The 21,956-nt window shown below is 44.3% G+C and overlaps 1 protein-coding gene across 1 annotated transcript in view; it reads right to left on the reverse strand.

The window, feature by feature from the left end:
* The window catches only part of ATP6V1B1 (ATPase H+ transporting V1 subunit B1), a 217,989-nt gene that overhangs the window by 95,742 nt on the left and 100,291 nt on the right, over window positions 1-21,956 (reverse strand). The window contains exon 2 of the mRNA XM_029594325.1: window positions 21,368-21,423. Coding sequence (XP_029450185.1) covers window positions 21,368-21,423 — 56 coding nt within the window. The remainder of the gene's footprint in view (window positions 1-21,367; window positions 21,424-21,956) is intronic.

Raw genomic sequence — 21,956 nt, forward strand, 5'->3', positions numbered from 1 at the left:
TAGGTGCCTGCCTGTGTGTGGTGTATGTTGTGTGTGAGAATGAATTGGTGCCTGCCTGGGGGTCTGTGTGTGTGAGAATGAATGTGTGCATGCCTGGGGGATGGTGAGGGAGTGGTGTGAAAAAGAATGGGAGCCTGCCTGGGGGTCAGTGTATGTGTGTGTGTATGTGTGTGTGTGTGTGTGTGTGTGTTTGTGTGTATGTGAGGGAGCTAGTGAGAGTGAGAGCATGAGTGTGTATGAGAAAATCCAGGGGAGTAAGAGTTTGTGTGTGTGTGTGTGGGGGGGGGGGTGTATACACAGTTCTGTAACTCTGTGCATTTACTGAAATTCCCCCAAAAATGGAGTTTGGATGTTTCCCTTATAGCTCATCATACTAAAAGATATTTTCAAATTCTGGTGTCACCTTACAGTAACAGCAGCACAAACACCTTTCAGTGCCAGGCACATTGTGAACTAACACAAAACCCTGCAAAAAAGACACTCAAAATCTATACTGCAATCCCATCATAACGTAACAGTAATAACACCAAGGACTCAAACAACAATAACCCTACCTGTGAAAAAGCAAGGGTAAATATTACACTGGGTCCTAGGATAACAATACACCACCTACTGAGGAAACAAAACAAACCCGATTGCTATAGATCCCTATGCTAGCAGAATCTCTCATCATGATCACACACACAGAGCAGTGACAGACACTCACCAAATACAGAATACAAAATAAAGGAGCACGAAATTAAACAAAAACTGAAATAGAAACCCCAAGAAGCCAGACTGTGTGTATTAACAATGGAAAAACAGAACCACCATTCCTCATAAAACAATAAAATCAAGAAACATAAAGCATCAGTTATAATAGTAAAACCATACTAATAAAAGAATATTTTAAAACTACAACACGCTACACAACAACAATCCACCCTGGCTTGAAGACATGCCACAATTCCGTCAAGCTAACCGTCCCACTAGAAACTCCCTTGCGGGTACTCTCCAAACCCCCTCACTTAAAATTGGGCACCTCACCGCCACTAGGAATAGAGCCTTCTCCATTGCGGGCCCCACCCTCTGGAACTCCCTACCCATCAATCTCCGCTTAGAACCGTCCCTGAGCCATTTCAAAAAAGGAATCAAGACATGGCTCTTTAAACAAGCATACCCTAATTCCACCCAATCCTAACAGATTTTTCCTTGATTCACCTCAATCCCACCCTACCCTATATCCTCTTACCTTATTCTCTTCAACCCTCCCCACCCCCCCCCCCCCCCCCCCCCCCCTCACCCCCCACCCCGCAACCATCACTGTATATCAAGTACACATGCCATGTTGCACTGTAAATAAGTTCCATATGCTAAATGTATCAAATGCACATGCCATGTAACATTGTATATTAGTTCTTTTGCATATCTAATCCGAATCGAATGCAAATAGTTGTATCGCTGCCTTTTAACTTTACTCTCTTATACTTGTATATTCACCCAGTTACCCCCTACCCTGTTCTTTGTAATTTCCTTTCCTTCTCAGTTTTTTGTAAACCGACATGATGTGTCCTACGAATGCCGGTATAAAAAAGTTTTTAAATAAATAAAATAAATAAATAAATAAATACTGATAAATGGAATTTCTATTAATTAAAATCATATACATTTTTTACAATTTCCCAAACACCAATAAAATATTTCGAAACAGCACATATATCAAATAACACACAATAATTAAAACTAATAAGGATTTTAAGAAGCCCCTGCTGTCTATACATGGGAGCTCTTGATTTCCAGGCACCCTGATATTGTCGAGGATTAAGAGGTTATCCTCTCTCTCTCACACATACTCACATGTCCATTCTCTCTCACACATACACTGTCACAAACATACACATTCATGCTCTTATACCCAACCATAACCTCTCATTCTCACAGACACTGACACACTCTCAGGCTCTAAGACACTCTCTCCCCCCTCCATATACCTCTCCCCCCCCCCCCCCCCCCAAACACACTCTTACTCCCCTGGATTTTCTCATACACATTCATGCTCTCACTCTCACTGGCTCCATCACATACACACAAACACACACACCCAGGCAAGCTCCCAATCATTCTCACACAAACAAACACACACAGGCAAGCTCCCAGTCATTCTCACATTGAACCCCAGGCAGGCTCCCATTCATTTTCACACCACTCCCTCCCCCAGGCATGCACACATTCATTCTCACACACACAGACCCCCAGGCAGGCACCAATTTATTCTCACACACACACATACACCACACACAGGCAGGCACCTATTCTCACACATACCAACCCCAGGAAGACACCCATTCATTCTCATGCACAGACACACCCTCAGGCAGGCACCCATGCATTCATACACATACACCCCCAGGCAGAGTCCCATTCATACACATGCACACACTAAAGGCAGAGACCCCCTCTCTTTCTTTTCCCAGCAACTTCAGAACCTCTCTCATTCCTCTGCTGCCACTGTCACTGCTGCCGCATGGCTATTGGGGAGACGCCGATTGCTGCTACTGACACTGAAGCCCATTCTGCTGCCTCCTCTGTGCAGGCACCGTGGGCTTCCACTTTCTCCATGCTGATCTCGTACATTGTGAGATCCGCATAGAGAAAGTACTACTCTTGCACATTCCCAAAGATTACATGTGCCAATCAGTAAAAAGTAATTTTTTTTTTTTACATTTGCTGTCTGATCTTAGCTTTCTAATTGGTTGGTCACAGGCTTTTTTTTTTCCACCTTCCCTTTCTTATTTTTTTGCCAATTCCTTTTATATTGTCTTTTTTTTCTATTTCTTTTCTCTCCATCTGTCTTCTTCCCTCAAACACACAGTCAGGTTCTCATTCTCACATGCTTTCTCTCTCTCTCTCTCTCTCACACACACACACAGGCTCTCACTCTCACATGCTCTCTCTCATACAATCATTCATACACACAGTCTCTCACTGGCACATGCTGTCTGACACTCACACACACAGGCTCTCTTTCACTCCCACGTGCTGTCTTGCTCAAGCACAGGCTCTCACTGTCACATGCTGTCTCTCTCACACACACAGAGGCTCCCACATGCTGTCTCCGCAAACATTCAGGTCTTCACTCCCACACACAGTCTCTCAACTCACTCTTACTCACACACATACACACTCTACAGGCCCTCAGCCTCTCTCTCACCTCTGGGCCTCTTCTTTACGGGTCGCCACAGGATGGGCTCTGCAGCGGCCCTGGTCTTCTCGGGCCACGCTGCTCCTCTTCTGCACGCGGCTGATGCTCCTCCTCCTTCCTGCCCGCGCGACTCCAGCAACATTTTTTTTCCAGGGCCGCACGGGCAGGAAGGAGGAGGATCACCTGTAGTGGCTGATGCTCCTCCTCCTTCCGGAGCCACGTGGGCAGGAAGGAGGAGGAGCACTTGCATGTTTAGACGTGACCTTTTTCTTCTGGCCGTGGTGGAGTGTCCCTGCTGATCTTCTAGCTGTGTGTATCCGGCACACAGCACAGCAGTAGTTCACCGCTCAGCCGCCAGTGGGATGAGGTCCACCGGTGGCCATCGGCGGCTCAGCGCCCCCTAATGCTCGGCGCCCTAGGCGATCGCCTAGTTCGCCTAGTGCTTCCACCGGCCCTGGCCACAGGAGTCCTCTCACCTTTACTCTGGAGGCCACTCTGAAGCCGGAGCCTTGCCTGGACAGTCTATCCCAGTTTTGCTCCATGGCCTGGGAGGCCTTCGTTGCCATCTGGGCCTGCCTGAGGCCTGCTCTGCTTCCTCCTGGACTCTCTGGTTTGGGCCTTGCCCCCTCTTCCTAAGGGGCTGGCCCGCAGCTCTTCTCTCTAGTTATAGGGCCAGCCGGGTGTGGCCCATCTAAACTCCTCCCAGGGAGTTGCCTGCTTCCTGCACTATAAAAAGACTTCTTTTTCAGTTCTGCTTTGCCTTGCATTGGAGTTACTCGCTCCTGGATGTCTTGCCTTCCAGCGCTCTGTCAGGCCTTCGTTCTTCGTTGGAGCTCCATGAGTCGTCTTGATGTCCGTCGCCTGTTCCTGATGTCTGTGATCCAGTCCTGATGTTCTTCGCCTGTTCCTGATGTCCTGTAACCCAGGTTCCTCGTCGCCTCCTTTCCTGGTGTGCCATGTTGTGGTCCGTGACCAGCCCATGGGTAGTGGCTGTGTAGGGCGCTCATGGTACAAGGCCATCTTCACCTGCGCAAGTACAAGCCTCCGGAAGACTTCTGCTTCAGTCCTAGTTGTCTTTTAATCCTTGCTCGCTTCCGTCCCGGTCTTCAGAGTTCCATGTATTGCATCTGTCCATGCCAAAGACGCTGACTAAACCTGTGCCATTCCCGGGTGGTCCGTGACCAGCCTAGGATGGGCTGTGTAGGGCGCGCCTTGGTATAGGCTTCTATTGAATCTTCGCCATGTTCCAGCTTCAGCTATTCCACACCTCATCTAGAGCCTGCTTCGCATTCTAGCATGGTCCGCGACCAGCCCATTGGTAGTGGCAGTGTAGGGCACGCTGCGTCGCAGTCTCAACCCAGTACTTGATCCTGCTTCTGAATACATTTGCCTGCAGTACCTTGCTTCTGAACCTTTGTCCAAAGTCCTTGCATGAGTCTTCGTCTGCGCACCCAAGTGAGTCTTCATCTGTACCTCCAAGTTCCTCGTCTACGTCTAGAGTCTCTATGCTCCAGAGCCTTCGTCTGCCCTCATCCGTAGTCCGGCCTGCTGCTTCTTGTCATTGCTTGTGGCAAGTCCGATAGGGCTGGGAACGTTCAGAGGACTGTTCAATAACCAACACCATTGTGTTGGCTCCAGAAGCATGCAGGTCCGGCAGAGGGTCAGACTGTCTGTCTCCACCCATGCGGGGACACACCTCACCTACCCTCGGTGCTGCCTTGGAGTTCTCTGGGGTCATGCTGAGGCCCAAGGGCACACAATCCCCTCAAGATGGGATCACTCTCCTGGCACTCCCCCTTCATAACAATTATACTAAAGATTCTTATGTTTTGAGGTGGTGTGTTCTTTTTGGAACATTGTTTTCTGGACTGGGCATAATGTATTGGCTATTTCATTGATGATTTTGCCCCAGGAGTCAAAAGCTGAGGAGGCATTATCATATTTAAGATCAGTTATGTTATTTTTAATTGTCTCTTCAAGTATTTTCAGTTCTATCTTTTTTCTGTATGTGAATGATTGGCTAATATATGGTTTTGTTTTCTGTGTGTTGAGGAGGGATATTTCTGCTTTTATTAGTTGGTGGTCAGATCAAGGTAATATGCAGTGGGATGAATTGATTATGCTGTTATTATTACGTTTAGTAATAAGAGAGTACACATTAGGCAAGAAGGGATTACAGGAGATTTGTTTCTTATCTTGGGGTAGATCAGCTTTGTGCTCTTCATTTGCTTGTGTTGGGAGGTTCTATGAAGATTTCCTTATATTCCTTGTCCTGTGATGGTTTCAATGAGGTAGGTTGGCTCCATTGTTGTAGCTGTTAGGTATGGGTGGGATTTAAGTATTTATTTCAGGCGTTATTTCAGGCTCCTTGAGGTAGATGTGGGTTCAGGTTAACACTTCTGGAGGGAGGTGCAGGTTAGCCCTGTAGGCTCAGCATGCTCCTTAAGTAGATAAGGGTGCAGGCTAGCACTTCTGGAGGGTGGTGAAGGATAGCACTGTAGACTCCTTGAGGGAGAAGAGGGTACAGGCTTGCATTTCTGGAAGTACTGTAGTCTCCTTGAGCTAGAAGATGGTGGAGGCTAGCACTTCTGGAGGGAGGCGCTGGCTGTCACTGTAGGCTCATTTGTGCAGAGAGGATGGTGCAGGCATGCATTTCAGGAGCGCAAGAAGGGGCGAACAAAAGGGCAAGCTCCTTTGTTGTGCTCCTTTGTTCGCATGCCAAGGGCATGCACCCACCAGTGCAGGCACCTCCAATATGGCTGCTGGGCTCTAGTTTCCTCAGAAGTGGTAGTGGGCAGGCAAAGGGGTTGTCGGTGGGCAGGTGCTGGCTGGTTGGTGCCGGCTTCTTCCTTCTTTCACCTGTGGGGGGAGGGAGGGAACGCCCCTTCTAGCTGTTCCTGCCAGCTGACCACAGCAATTGAGTCATGGCTCGGTGGTGCTCCGGCTGTGTTGCTTCAGCTGGCGTGGCTGCCGGGCTCTAGTACTGTTTGCATTTTTAATTCCTACCCTGCATATGGGCGAGGTCTACATTGGTAGCTTGAATTGTAGAATGGGTGGGAGGTGCAGGCCCTGCATTATTGATTGTATATAGTTATGTTTGCATTTTTAATTCCTGCCGCCAGGTGGAGGCTTTGAAAAACAGGGCCAGGCGCCTGCAACGGGAGGAAGAGTGGCTCCTGGCCCTCTGCACCAGACGTGGGCAGCTGGATGGTGAGTATATTAGGAATTACAGCCAATTATTCCACCCCCTAAATTGATAAAATAGCGATTGATGGGCACACTAGTCCATTGACTTCTCTTTCACCAACAAAATTATTGCTGTGAGTCGAAATAATACGGTTTATTTATATCTGTTGTGTTAAATCAATGCATCTTGAATACCACCTTACTTCATCCATCAATCCTTCCGTCTTCCTTTTCCCTAGCACATTTTGCTATTTTCTATTTCAGACACTTCGAGCTCAAGCTCAGAGGTGGAGGAAGAGGAGGAGGTGGAAGAAGAGGAGGTTGCCGAAAAACCTCACCTGTCACCATCATCCCCAACACTGTCCAACCAAACACCACCGAATATTTGGCCTCCAACCCCGCCCCTGCCCCCCCTCACCCATTTCCTGCCCCCTGTCCCCGAGGGATGAGGAGGTAGTCGTCAATGACGATGAGGAGCCCACCATTGATGCTCCAACTGCAGCCTGCAATCAGCAGGAGCAAGAGGCAGCATCTGAGGATGTGCCTGGTGAGAAAGGAAGGCCTTCTTCAATTGAGGTATGCCTGGATGCTGTGCTCACACTGCTCAGTCAGCTGGACCGCAGGATGGACACAATGCAAGGGCTCCTGATGTATGCGGGGACCAATTTGACAGAGCTCATACAAGGCCAGCAGCAGATGATCAAGCTTCTGTCAACAATGGCAGGAGATGGATCGCCCCGGCCAAGTGGGCCCCAACCGCCCACCAGTGACACTCCCCGACCCCCCAGGAAACATACACAATCCCTGTCCTCCATCCCAACCACCTCCCTGTATATTTGTAAATTTGTAAATAGTTTTATTTTTTAAATATAAATCAAAATTAAGATTCAGACATTTGATGCTTGTCTTGTTGGCTCTCTAATATTAGGGGAGGTTAGGGGAGAGGATGATGACAAGGGTAATGCCACAGTCAGATGGGAAATGGAGAGCACGTAGCTGAAGATACCAGGCAAAGGGTAGGGGTAGCTAGGTGGCAATGTCTAGGGGTTGGGGGAAGTGGTGAGAAAAGGGAAGAAAATCTGAGGTTGTGCCATTATCTCCTGTGTTTTTATTAGCAGGCTTCCCACGTTTGGGGAAACGCTTAGTCATAGTCGAATAAAGCATAGGAAGGTAAACAATAGACAACTTGAAAACAATGGAAAAATGAGAGACATTGCAGCCTTTAAAAAACATGGAACTATTTTATTGTGAAAACAAAAATATACTGTCACCTTGGGCTTGCTGATGTGAATGCTTGGCTTAAGGCCTCCACGGCCACAACCAGTCGTCCCACCAGTGCAGTGAAAAAACTATTTTGAAAAAAAGCTATACCAGGCCGAGGTTTAGTCTAGGCCAGAGCCTGGGTCAAGTCCCAAAGTCACGTCCAAGGCCTAGGCCCAGGCCAAAGCCTCGGTCTTGTGTAGGCCAAGGACATGGTAGGTCGCCGTGACCTCAGCCTCAGCCTATGCAAGGCCGAAGCTTCAATATCAGCCTAGGCCAGAGCTCGCTGATGCCACAGCCCAGCCTGGAATCTGGGATCCGTGTCCTGACACATTGACACTGGGCATAGGCTGGGGCTTGGGCCCAGGCCCAAAATAGCAACCTGGCCCAGAGGCAGGATTCCAATGCTGGGGTCTCAGACAGGACCCAGGCCTCTGAGCTCCCCTTCTGTATCTTCTTTCTTTGGCCCTTCTATCACCAACTGACCCTGTCTGCTGGGGTTGCACTGGAGTTTATTAATATTGACATTGACAATGCTGTACATTAAAATAGTACCATCTTTCAGGGTGAATGCGTTAGCGTTAATTTACTACAGCGCAACCCCAGCAGACAGCTGCAGTTGGAGATGGAAGAGCCGAAGAAGACACAGAAGAGAAGCTCCAAGGCCTGGGCTCTCTGGTCCTGGGCCTGACAGCCCAGGGATCAGGACCTGGCCTTTGGGCCAGAATGCAGTGTTGAACCTGGACCCAGTCTCCAGCCTAGGCCAAAGCCCAGGCTTTAATACTCGAACTCTGGACCGAGCTTCGGCATCGGGTCTAGATCCAGGCCAAGGCCCTTCATCGGGATCCTGCCTCTGGGCTGGGTCATTGGGCCCGGGCTCTGGCCTAAGCTGAGGCGTTGGCCTTGTGTAGGCTGAGGCTGAGGTTGCAGCAACCTTTCATGACCTTGGCCTATAGAAGGCTGCAGCTTTGGCCTGGACTTAAGCCCAGGCATTGGGACCTGGCCTTTGAGCCAGACTGTGATGTTGGGCCTGGTTTCAGGTCAAGGCCCTAGCATTGGGAAACAGCCTCAAGTGTGGACAGTGAAATTGGGACTGGGCCCAGGCCTTGGGACCTGGCCTTCATCTTATACCTGCGGATCAGGTAAGTTCAGTTTAATTTTTGTGGAGTCTCGGCCTTGGCCCCGCATCGGCCTGGGCCTAGGCCAAGACCCCGGTGTCACGTTTGGGCCTAGTCTATGGCCCCTGCTTTGGGCCTTGGCCTATGCCCTAGGTGAGGCCCTGGCTTCAGGTCTAAGCCTAAGTCGAGGCGCCAGCATCACAGCTCGGGCATAGACCACGGCCCCTGGTTTGGGCCTCATCCTGTGTTTTAGGTGAGTCCACAGCCTTGGGCCTAGGCCTAGGCCCATTGCATTCATTTAAAATGAATGCATTGAATAATGTTTGTTTCATTTGGGGGGCCCCAATTCATCTCAGGGCCCCCAAATGAAACAAATTGGCCTTATTTGTTGCATTTTGCATATTCGTTTTAAATGAATGCACATCCCTAGGAATTATTAGGAAGGGAATGGTGAATAAAACAGAGAATGTCATAATGCCTCTGTATTTCTCTATGCTGAGACCACACTTCGAGTACTGGGTGCAATTCTGGTCGCCGCATCTCAAAAAAGATATAGTTGCACTGGAAAAGGTATAGAGAAAGGCACCCAAAATGATAAAAGGGGATGGAATGACTCTGAGAAAAGGCTTGAGCGGTTGGGGTTGTTCAGCTTGGCGCGGTGATAGCTGAAGGGGTATAGAGGTCTATAAAATCATGAGAAGACTAGAACGGTTAAATATTGGATCGGTTATTTACTCTTTCAGATGGGGGGGGGCACTTCATGAAGTTAGCAAACAATCATAGAAAATTCCTTTTCACTCAATGCACAAGGATATGATTAAACGCAGTTAGTGCTAGAGGATATGTGTAAAGCAGTTAGCATAGCTGGGAATAAAAAATGTTTGGACAAGTTCCTGAAGGAGAAATCCATAAATTGCTATGTTGACTTAGGGAATAGCCACTGCGTATTACCAGCATTAGTAGCATGGAATCTATTTAATATTTCAGTACTTGCCAGGTACTTGTATCTTGGATTGGCCACTGTTGGAAACAGAATGATGGGCTTGATGGACCCTCAGTATGACCCAGTATGGCAACTTCTTTTGTTCTTATGTTCTTTTGTGTGCGAGTAGTTTTGATGGGATAAATTTCAAAGGGTAAGTTAATATGTATGTAGACACCCTTAGGGCTCTCCTCTAGATGATCCTAGCTTAGGACATAAGTTAGGATGGGGTAAGCAACTCCATTTCTGGAGTGCCAAACCTGGGCTGCTTTTCAGGAAATCCACAATAAATATGCATGAAGCATGTACTGCTTCTATTGTATGCAAATATATCTCATGCATATTCATTGTGAATCTCCTGAAAACCCTGACCTATTTGTGGCATTCCAGAACTGGATTTGTCTATCCCTGGGTTAGGAGATAGGAGAGGAGTGTATCATTTCTAATAGCACCTCCTCTGAGACTGCTGGAATGGTGAGCTCCTGTCTGCGACTCTGTGCAGCTGCAGGTAAAGCGAGAGAACAGTGTGGCATTTTTTATTAGCTTTTGAAGGAGTAGGGAATAGGGGTGAAAAGTCATTTGCACGAAATAAGAAATAAAGACATTTCCTATTTTGTTGCCTTTCAGAAATTTAAAAAAATGAAGGGAAAACCCACAAAATTTTGTGTGGTTTGTCCAATCATTTTTTCGGGGAGGGGGGGGGGGGTGCTAAAATAAATGCACTGTTTAAAAGGAAAAAACCCAAGACCCATCCCAACCCTTCCCATTTATTTAAATATAAAGCCCCCACACTAGCAGAGCCCCCCTGCCCACCCTCCCGACCCTCCCAAGGCTCACCCAGGGTCAAACAGGGACCTGGGAGCAATCTCCCGCCCCCAGGCTGGCGGCTCCCATTAGTCAAAATGGTGCCGGCGGCCCTTTGCCCTTACCATGTGACAGGGGCTGCTGGTGTCATTGGGAAGCCCCTGTCACATGGAAGGGTCAAAGGGCAGCTGGTACCATTTTGACTAATGGCAGCTGCTCCCAGACCCCTGCTTGACCACCATAGACTTTGGGTGCATCTTGGGGAGGTCAGGAGGGTGGAAGGGGGTTCTGCTGGTGGGGGGGGGGGGGCTTTATATTTAAATAAATGGGTTGGGGCCCCCTGGGAGGAAAGATGAGGACAGGTATTTTGGAGACCTGGAAGTATATTACTGGGGAGCTAGGTTAAATCTCTCCCACCCCCCCACATCAACACCACACCCACACCGCCACCACTGCCTGGGATACTTATCAGTCCAAGTCCTGGAGGGTAAGAATATCTCAGGACCCCGTACTGAGGGACACATTTACAGAGAGAGGAACAGTTTGAAAATAAGTTTTTGGACATGGATGTAACCAGAATGAAGCATGTTTTTGGTGCCAATTGATTACTTTGGAATACCTTCAGGAAAATTTGAGTTTGGAACACCCAACCAGAAACTCCAGCCTGGTTGTTCTGCACCTACACATATTTAACAGTGAGTACAGCCAGAGAAAAGGCCTCCCCCTTGCACCTTAGGCCCTGGAGGTCTATCCTACCCCCTGCGCCCAATCAGAGAATCCATGTCCCAGGGCTGTAAAGACTTTGTAACGTATGTGCAGGGAGTTAGCCACGGAACTGAGTACGATCTCTGCCTTCACAGATAAAACCAGAAAAGGAGCTACGTGTACTTTCCATTTGAAAATTGGTGCAAAATTGTCTTAAAATCTGTATGGGTTGTTACAAAATTACCCTCAAAATGTCTAGAAAGCATTGCCAAACCACGTATAGTGTACCCGGAAATGTGAAATAACCTTCTCAAGGCTACACAAAGGTTTATATAAAGAGCCAGTCCTCCATACCGTGAAAATTTTATCCTACATAATATTCATCATTGACAGAACAAGGAGCCATGTTCACCAAGAACATAAGAGGAGAAGAACACTTGTTACTAGATCTTAGCAGGAAGGTATAACCTAAAGAGAGAAAGTACTTGGTAACAGAGCAGAAATGTCTTATCATCACATGGATGATTGACAGTCTTAGATACAATCTACAAGGGAGGAGTTTTACACTGGTAATCAACCATGTACCTCACTAATGGTTTCGGGAGACTTGGTACCTGGTTCTACAGCAATGCCACATTAGGAGAAAGCACTAAAATGCATATTTCCCTTCCTAAGAGATAGGAGCAAGGTCCACATAAGATGCTTGAGAGCACAATCTTTCAGGTAGAGCTATGTACTGGGGATCTACGTACAGCACAATCAGAGCAAAAAAGACAAAACAACTTCAGGGACACTAGAGAGAGACTGCACCTCCGAAGACTTGGGGAAAGAAAAAAGCAGGAGGAAACACCTGAAGGTGGGGCGAGACATATGTCCTCAACAGACAAACAGGCCGATACAGAACGGTGCACTCGGCCGATCACACCTTATACTGTAAGGGGTAATAGTGCGTGGAAAACGCATGGCCAACCCCTCCGAAACTAATAATGCTCATCACATGCAAATGCATGTTGATAAGCCTATTAGTTATTACCCCAAAATACTGAAAGTAAATGCCTGTCCAACATTAGAAAGCACTGGGAAAAGTGTACAGAAAAGCAGAAAAAAACTGCTTTTCCGTACACCCTCTGACTTAATATAGCGATATTAAGTCAGAGGCACCAAAAATTAAAAATAAAAAAATCCCCCTCCCCCCCAAATAAATCTGCCCGCCGGGAAACTACTCTCAAGATAAAAATCATAGAGCATATAGAAAAGCATGGTTTAATGGAACACAGTCAACATGGATTTACCCAAGGGAAGTCTTGCCTAACAAATCTGCTTCATTTTTTTGAAGGGGTTAATAAACATGTGGATATAGATGAACCAGTAGATGTAGTGTATTTGGATTTTCAGAAGGCATTTGACAAAGTCCCTCATGAGAGGCTTCTATGAAAACTAAAAAGTCATGGGATAGGAGGCGATGTCCTTTCATGGCTTACAAACTGGTTAAAAGACAGGAAACAAAGAGTAGGATTAAATAGTCAATTTTCTCAGTGGAAAAGGATAAACAGTGGAGTGCCTCAGGGATCTGTACTTGGACCAGTGCTTTTCAATATATAAATGATCTGGAAAGGAATACGATGAGTGAGGTTATCAAATTTGCGGATGATACAAAATTATTTAGAGTAGTTAAATCACAAGCGGACTGTGATATATTACAGGAGGACCTTGCAAGACTGGAAGATTGGGCATCCAAATGGCAGATGAAATTTAATGTGAACAAGTACAAGATGTTGCATATAGGGAAAAATAACCCTTGCTGTAGTTACACGATGTTAGGTTCTATATTAGGAGCTACCAACCAGGAAAAAGATCTAGGCATCATAGTGGATAATACTTTAAAATCATCGGCTCAGTGTGCTGCAGCAGTTAAAAAAGCAAACAGAATGTTAGGAATTAATAGGAAGGGAATGGTTAATAAAACGTAAAATGTCATAATGCCTCTATATCGCTCCATGGTGAGACCGCACCTTGAATACTGTGTACAATTCTGGTCGCCGCATCTCAAAAAAGATATAGTTGCGATGGAGAAGGTACAGAGAAGGGCAACCAAAATGATAAAGGGGATGGAACAACTCCCCTATGAGGAAAGGCTGAAGAGGTTAGGGCTGTTCAGCTTGGAGAAGAGACGGCTGAGGGGGGATATGATAGAGGTCTTTAAGATCATGAGAGGTCTTGAACGGGTAGATGTGACTCGGTTATTTACACTTTCGAATAATAGAAGGACTAGGGGGCATTCCATGAAGTTAGCAAGTAGCACATTTAAGACTAATCAGAGAAAATTCTTTTTCATTCAACGCGCAATAAAGCTCTGGAATTTGTTGCCAGAGGATGTGGTTAGTGCAGTTAGTGTATCTGGGTTCAAAAAAGGTTTGGATAAGTTCTTGGAGAAGTCCATTGATAGCTATTAATCAAATTTATTTAGGGAATAGCCACTGCTATTAATTGCATCAGTGGTGTGGGATCTTCTTAGTTTTTGGGTACTTGCCAGGTTCTTATGGCCTGGATTGGCCACTGTTGGAAACCGGATGCTGGGCTTGATGGACCCTTGGTCTGACCCAGCATGGCAATTTCTTATGTTCTTATGAAAACGGACGCTCAGTTTTGCTGGCATCCATTTTCTGAACCCGTGGCTGTCAGCGGGTTCGAAAACTGACACTGGTAAAATTAAGCATTGGTTGTCGGACCCACTGACAGCCACCACTTCCGCTAATAAGGAGGCCTCCTTATTAGCGCACGGCCTAATTTGAATAATCACATGCCCAGGAGAGATGCCTGGGCACACGCTAGGAGAGCGGGCGCTCAACTCGGAGCGCCGGCTCTCCTGCACGTTTTATTGAATCGGCCTGTAAGAGAGAGAAAGAGGGAACAAAGACTCTAGGGAGTGGGAAGCAAAGCCGCAAGGAATGGGAGGAGAACCCTTCAAAAGCCAAACACTGTGTGAAAGAGTTGCAGTTTTAGCTGGGCCTTTTCAGTGGTGAAGACAGCTAGTATTCAGTAGAGGTTCTTCCTGAGCTAGGTTTTGATTTATTGTTTGTGGGCAGGCACGTTGCTCTGCATTTCCTGAAGAGAAAGCAGTTAGCCCTGAGAAATAAAGAGAGCTTTAAAGATGAGCGAGGCTTTTTTCAGGGGATATGTGCTGCTGATACTGTGGCCCTGTGGCCCTAAAAAAAAATAAAATGTAATTTAAAAAATCACCTGCATGTCAGTACTGGCACCTTTTTTTCCCAGAATGCAAGCACTGAGCATGATCATGCGAATCATGTGGTGTTGGTGATCTGTTTCACCGTCAAGGGCAGAGATGGACATCTGAGAGCTCAGGGCTACAGCTGAGATCATAAAGTGCCTGAAGGGACCCTTCAAATTGATATTTCCAGAAATGCTCTTAGAGTGACAATAGTAAAATCCCCACACTCTTCTCTTTGTAAGAGTTCTAATATACAGAACAACAAATTTATATTTGTAAAAAGGTGGCATTTTGAATTTTGTATTCTGTTTTTCAAAGAGAATCGGCGTGAACTAGTTTCATCATCCATTTTTATGTTCTCTGCTCCTGCAGAATAAACATTATAATTTGCATTTTTGTTTATAAATTTACATTCAGTAATAAAACAGTCAATTATATCTGGTGTTTCTATGAGTCAAACGTTACTATTTACTTTAATTGTTTAGTAACTAGTAGTAGTGGTTAATTGCATTTCTGTAATTATGATTTTGTACATATGTAAGGTAATTTTTTTCTATGCTGGTGAGGTGAGAGGTATGGGACTGACTTGCTGATAGACTGAAAAGCTGAGTACATGGCAGATTATAGCCAGGGTTTCTAATCCTAGAGGTTTATGAATTGCAAATGTAGGGGTTTATTTTTCAGGCAATTAGGTGCATTAGCAAGTACTAAAAATAGGTGGCTGTTTAATTATGTATTTATTTGTGAGATTTTTATTCTGCTATCTCTCAGAGATTCTGTCCGATGCGGAGTACAACAAAATAAAACTATTTAAAAAGACATACTTTACATAATAAAAATAACATAATACTTAAAACTGTATAAAACTATCTACACATACATTTCTACAAACCGCTGCTCAGAGCTTTTAAAGACTACTCAGCACAAGCCTCTTGAAATAGCCATGTTTTTACACCCTTCCGGAACTTCATTATATCAGATTCTTTCTTTAACACCTCGGGAAGAAGTATTAAAGAATTGTATTAAAGTATTGGGGTCCACTCTGAGGTGTGGACCCCACACTGAGGTGTGGACCCCTGGAAATGCCCTTTTTCTAGCGTTTAGTAAGCGTCATTGTTTATTAGAAGAAACAATCAAGAGCTTTTGCTCACTTGATCGCAATGCCTTCTCTGGCTTATAAGGTCTCAACAAATCCTTCAGGTTTCTTGGTCCATTTTGCAATGAGTGTTTTTTCACAATGTGAATTAAATTTGTTGGCACATTTTTAGGTGGATTCAATTTAGTAAGGCATAAATCAATTTAACTTCATATTTTTTACATGCCATTATTATTTAAAATTGCAAAATACAACTTTACAGTCTTGTATTATGGGGTTGGGGTGTGCATGTTTATGTGTGGCTATGGGAGTGGCATGAGGTGTGGCTGGCAGGGGCAGATGTGTATGTGGCTAAGGGGGATAGCTGGTGTGTGACTGAGCTGGTCCCTCTCCATTGTACTCCTCCCTCCCTATCCCATTGAACTTACCTCTCTCCACAGCATTCTCCTCTCCTCCCTTTCCCTTCCCATTGTACTCCCCTTTCCCTACTCCATAGCACTTTCCTTTTCGCCTCTCATTGTAGTTCTCTTCCCTCTTCCCTCTCCCATCTCCATATCATTCTTCTCTCCCCTCCCACTCCTTTTTCTACTTATTCCTCCTGTCATCTCAAGGACAGAGCCATCTGGTGCATGGTCAGAAACTTCATCCACTGCTCCTGTGTAGTTTTACACAGATCTGGAAATATCCACCCCTTACATCCCAAAAATAAGACCTGCCTGTTGTCAAAATGCAGGTGTAAAACTGCCCCACGATCTTGTGAAGAAAACAAAGCTGATAAGCAGTATAGCTCTGTCCACCATCTCTGTCAATACCCCCTTCAAAAGACCTGAGAGAGCCAGGCAATCATCAGTGAGGGTGACAGCATCAACACCAGTACCTAAAAACTCATCCCCCCCTCCTAAAGGGGAAGAAAATGGCCCTACTCACTGGAGAGATACCATCTTCAGGGATCCTCAAGATTTCAAGGAGACATTTCTTGAACAAGTCCAAAGGTGTTATTAAAAGGGAATGTGGAAAGATTCAAGATGCAGAGATTTAACTATCCAATGCCATTTTCCAAATTTTCAATCCATTAATGCTGCTGTTAGAAGGCAATTAAATAGGTATTTATAAGACAAAATAGAGTTAAGTGCGTACATTGCTCTTGAGATGGACTATATTGTCGAAACTCCTATGAGTCAAGCTACTGGAGCTATTGAGATCCATATTTAAAGCGGTTTGTCCTGCTAAGTTCGGACTTAGCTGGTTAAACCACAGGATCTGAATTTCCCACCACTTTGAACATTGCTGATTTATCTGGGTACGTTTTTATTTGTTGTTGGATAAAACTTCACCCTGATAAATTGGAGGTGTTCCAGCTTGTTCAACTGTTATCTGTAAACCGATTTGATTTGCATATAATGTAAGAAGATCGGTATATAAAAACCATAAATAAATAAATAAATAAATAAATACTTACATTCAATGTTATCCGGCTAATTTATCCAGATAAGTCTGGTCACGCCTGAGAGCAAGCCTAAAGTTATCTGGATAACTTTATTCAGCGAGCTTGGATTTTATCTGGGTACATTCAGCAGAATGCATAACTGGCTGCATTCTGTTGACTATATGAATACATTTGTCTGGGTGACTGTACCTGAATAACTTACCCACTCGCTGCGCTGCTGAATCTGCTCTCATTGCTTCTAGCGTACTTTCCAAAGGAAAAGAAGGTGTATGAGATAACTGTGTGAGTGTGTGTGCACGTGTGTGTGTGTGTATCCCTAACAACTTTTTTGTTTGCTGTCCTACCCACACAGAATTTTCAGGACATGTCAGGTGGAGACGTGAGGACTCTGAGGGGCTGGGGTTATTTTTTCTGGATCAATGTATATGCAAGGCCTGCAGACGCGTACCCATGCACGTCCTGGAGTGTAGGTTCCTTTAGGACTGGGCAGATTTTAATTTTAAAATGTTTTAGTGGGGTTTTTTCCCAGGACTTTAATTAATGTAGTAATCTGTCTGTGACTTACAGAAATTTAAAAAAAAAAAAAAAAAATGTGGGAGGAGCCTCTAGAAGATCAGTCCCAAAGCAGCATCTTCCAAAAACTTCCAGTTCCAAACTTTTTTCGAGCTCCAGCATAAAATTATGCATTCCATAGCAGTAGGTTCTATGCTGGATTCAAATAAAGATTGGAACAGGACGTTTTTGCAAGATGCTGCTTTGGGACTCATTTTCTAGTGGCTCCTTACACTATATTTGCTTTTGCAATTTTTGGAGCGTAAGGTTGAATTTGTATTCACTTTTTTTGTGTTTTCTTTTCTGCTTGCTGCTGTTGGTTACTTGAATATCTTGATATCAATAAGAAACCAAATAATATATGAATTACATTTTTTCAATGTTATTGATTTTTTTTTTTTTTGCCCTGAGATTAGAGTTCCTGTAATTTGAGGGATGTACATCACTGTGGTGTCTGAGACAATTTTTCTATTCATGATTATACTTGTGGCACAAACTAGAAGCGATCACAAGCAAATTCCATTCCACAGTCACTATGCTTTTTTTAAAAGGTACACTCTTACAGAATTTTATACATGTTCTCTGCAGGTCTTTTACACCCATCTCCATCTGGGAACACTGTGGTTCCTGTCAGCATGGCAGATTTTGTTGCTGGTTCAGCACATCACAGCAAACTAGGATTGTCTTATTCTGATATGTTGCTTCACTTAAAAAGGACAATGAACAGGCACACCAGGGCTCAGGTGATGAAGTGCCTCTCATCTTCAGTTGCTCAGAAAACCAAAGATAAGCACATTCTGACCAGACTGGAGCTCCACAATCCCAAGGTCATGTCAGTTCTTGAATAGAGTTTGCCCTCAGCTCACAGCAGAGAGGGCGGGGGTCATTAAGTGAGGCGTTAATGAGGCAGCCAATCACAAAGCTCCAAACAGCTTTGCAAAAACTGTTGATTACAGAAATAAAGAGAATAGTGTGTCCCATTCATTAGTGAGGATAAACTTGGATAAAAACAAAGATCTTCTGACTGAGTTGTCCCATTGTGCTGTTAAATAACATAAAAATCTATATGTTAAAAGACCTATGCAATGGGCTGCATTAAACCCAGGCTAAAGGGATTTATTTTTGGAAAGTAAATCTGATTCACTTTTCAGAGATCTTTACCCCAATCTTAAAATCAGTTTCTCAGGAGATAAGTACACACTTAAAAAATAAATTGCACTACTTTTCACAATCTCTGTACAGTAGGCCTTCTTTTTATGGGGTGTGAAGATAACTGCTTGGAATTCAAACTACTACTGACACTGGCTGCGTTTTTGAATTTGTATTTGAATTGTAGTTAACATTATTGATGTATTACATTTATTATTAATTTCAAGGTGAATATTCCAAAGCCATTTAGATAGATAGGAAAAGGAGTGTGTTTTATGGTAATAGGCAGTTTGCACTAATACCTATGTGAAATGCTATCTTGGTGCAAATTGCAATAACTTTTTCACACTTTGCAATAAGTGCCAGAATTGATGTATTTCCTACATACAACCACTGGAGGGAGGGGGGGAGGGAGAGAGAGAGAAGGGGGGAGGGAGAGAGAGAGAGAGAACCTAGCCATTATTATTATTGCAGGGTTTGATAATATACTCACTGATTCTTTGGTTTCTGTAGTGGACTAATGTCAATTGGGGGGGTGGGGGGAGTTGGATTATAGAGGCCAATATTCAGTTGGCCGTTTAGTGTACAAGTTATCCGGCTAATGTTGGCTGGATAACTTGTCCTGGATATTCAGTGGGAGAAACGTCCCTCTGAATATCCCCGATTAAAGTTATTTGACTAACCATAGCCAGTTAACTTTAAACATAACCAGATATTCTTTTGAATATTGCCAGTTATATATAAAGTTATTTGGCTATGGTTAGCTGTATAACTTTAGACTTAACCGGATATATTCAAAAAAGAATATATCCGGTTAAGTTATGTTCCAATAAAAAAAACAAAAAAGCCATTGCGGCCTATCCCCTTTCTCCCTCCCACCCGAGTTACAAAGGCCTTGCGAGGCCGAACTAGCCACCCCACCACCACCAAAATGGGCTTGTTAATGTAAAAAAAAAGGTGTGGGTGTCAGGAGTCCCCCCTCCCCCACCCCTGCTCCGAATTCCCTTTATTCTTCAAAAATTTCAATTTCATGTCATCCAGATTTGCCTCTCAAACTCCTACCCAACCCTTTCCCTTCTCTCCCCCCCGCCTCGTACCTTTAGTTCAAGTTGGTCTCCAGGATTGTGGTACCCACCTGCTGCGATCCGGGACTGGCACTTCTGGGGACGCCTCTGCCATTGCTAGGCAACCACGATGGAGGCATATGCTTCCGAGCAGCTCTAACGTTAAGCAGCTAACTTAGCTGGATATACCTGATATTCGGCAGAGTTAGCCAGATAATGGACCCCTCCCTGGAGCCCCCCCAAAACGCCCCTTTTATATCTGGATATAGCCAGATAACAACATATCCGGCTATCATTTAGCCAGACGAGAGGCTCAACATGCCTTTAAATCCATTTAGACGGATAACTTGTGAGTTATCCGTCTAATCCATTAAACGGATTAAACGGAGTTATCCGTTTAATCCATTTGGACGGATAACTTGTGAGTTATCCGTCCAAATTACTTTTAAATACCTACCCCATAGAGTTAGGGCATTTATTTTAGCCCTTTCAATTGCTCTGTAGCGTGAAAGTCTGGCTTGATTATTTCATCCTGCTTAGGGTGGACCTTTTGAGCCCAATAGTCAGAGCCATTTGTCTGCTAAATTCAGAGCTAGCCAGATGAATGGCGGGATTTGGAAATCTCTGCTGGCTCGCCACCTCTGAGTTATCCAGCTAAGTAGTTAGCTGGATAACATAGGAGTGTTCTAAGGCCACACTGAGGTGGAGTTAAGTTAGACAGATGAGTTATCCCGCTAACTCTGATATTCAGAGATTGCAGGATAACCTCTCTGGCTAACTCTGACGATGCTGTAGCACAGAGCAGCCCTAAAGCTAGCCCGATAAAGTTATCCTGTTATCTTTAAAACAGTCGTTTATTCACTGGCACCACCATGCCACTGAATATCCTGACAACGTTAGCCAGATAAGATTATCCAGCTAACTTTTCTGGTTGGACAGCAACTGAAAATGGATCCCTTTCATTGTATTTCTGTAACTTTTGCAGTGTTTTATATTTAGTCAGATGAGCTTTGTTTTGCTTTGAGATGGGGAATTAATTTCTTTGGCCTCTGTAGTGTTTTATGTTGCTTGTCTACGGAGATCAATTTTTAATTTACTATATTGGGTTACTGTTCTTGTGTTTATTTATTTATTGTGAATTTTCTATTGTATTACCACTTTGTGGTTCCTTTTTGGAAACCAGCTTAGAAAGCTAATAAAATAGATACCTGTGGTATATTATACATATTGTATAGACAGAGAGAAATTTATATGAATAAATATATATCTCCACATACATACACAGACATATATGTTTAAATAACTACAGCAGAAAGTAAATACATAATATCTCACAGTAACCCCACCCCTTGTCTTATTGTTATTATTTTCTGTATACCCCATACAAGAATTGTATTTTTGTAAGAGCATGGCACCAGTCGCTATAAACTATATTTTGATTACATGCCAAGTTACATATTATTTTTCTCTCACCCATCTACTCCATTTCTTTCTCTTTATTACTGAATAGTTCATTGCCTTTTAAACTAAAGTAATAATCCTAAAACTGGTTCTCAGACAAAAACTATAAACAGACGAAAACATTTGTCATTACCTTCACATCATCCAGTACCACCAATGGCCCATTGACGCCACATACTGTCCTGTATGCTATGGGTAGAAAAAAAAAAAAGGAAGAACTTAGGGACCTAGATTGGTGATGCAGGTAATACGTGTAAAGTACAATATATTTTAATCATTCAGATACAGAAAATAGTAAAGGCATTGCATTTTCACAGCAGAAAGAATAACATATATCATAATGTAAGGGTCACCTTCTCATCTTCGGGGAGCCTGGGGTAACTCACCCAAAGTGAGGAAATCAGATCTCCTGGGTCATGGGCTGGGGGCAAGCAGACCTGCAGAGCCAAACTGAGCCAAGGACACTCACACAAACACCTCCAGAAATTCACTGTCCACCTCAGAGGGTGTGCTCCAACACCAAAATAACTTGTTTAAATAAACTGTTAGTTCAATCCAGAAAAATTGTAGAAATCACACTTCCAAAAAAGAATCCAGGATATTATTCTCAATCCCTATCAAAGAGTTTAGAACAAAGTCAAATTTCTCTTTAGCCTTGAACTAGTCCTGACTTCCTTAGCATTCACAACAGATTAAATCCAATTTGTTACTCACAACTTTTA

This window comes from Rhinatrema bivittatum, chromosome 1 (assembly GCF_901001135.1).
Source record: "Rhinatrema bivittatum chromosome 1, aRhiBiv1.1, whole genome shotgun sequence".
NCBI lineage: Eukaryota > Metazoa > Chordata > Amphibia > Gymnophiona > Rhinatrematidae > Rhinatrema > Rhinatrema bivittatum.